The 259-nt window shown below is 50.2% G+C and overlaps 1 protein-coding gene across 1 annotated transcript in view; it reads left to right on the forward strand.

Moving 5' to 3' along the window:
• Window positions 1-259, forward strand: part of LOC119584958 — a gene marked incomplete in the record, with an annotated part of 1,329 nt that overhangs the window by 288 nt on the left and 782 nt on the right. Inside the window, 1 exon segment of the mRNA XM_037933555.1 lies at window positions 91-259. Within this exon segment, the coding sequence (XP_037789483.1) occupies window positions 91-259 (169 nt within the window).

Here is a 259-nt window from a genome sequence, read left to right on the forward strand (position 1 = left end):
GGCACATTATCCTTTATTTCAAACAGTGTGGTGTGGTATATACCAACGGATAAGCGTAAATAATGATAACAATATATAACAATTTTCCAGGTGCTTCTGGTCGCTGTATCATGTTGCTCAGCACAGCTGGTGCTGCCGTACGCGGCGCCCTGGGTGCTGCCTCAAGCGAAGCTGATCACTACTCCTGATGTCAAGACCGACCTCAAGACCGTTCCTTTGGTCTCCCCTTACGCCCACCCCTTCGGACATCCATTCGCGG

This window comes from Penaeus monodon, chromosome 19 (assembly GCF_015228065.2).
Source record: "Penaeus monodon isolate SGIC_2016 chromosome 19, NSTDA_Pmon_1, whole genome shotgun sequence".
In the NCBI taxonomy this organism is placed as follows: Eukaryota; Metazoa; Arthropoda; class Malacostraca; order Decapoda; family Penaeidae; genus Penaeus; species Penaeus monodon.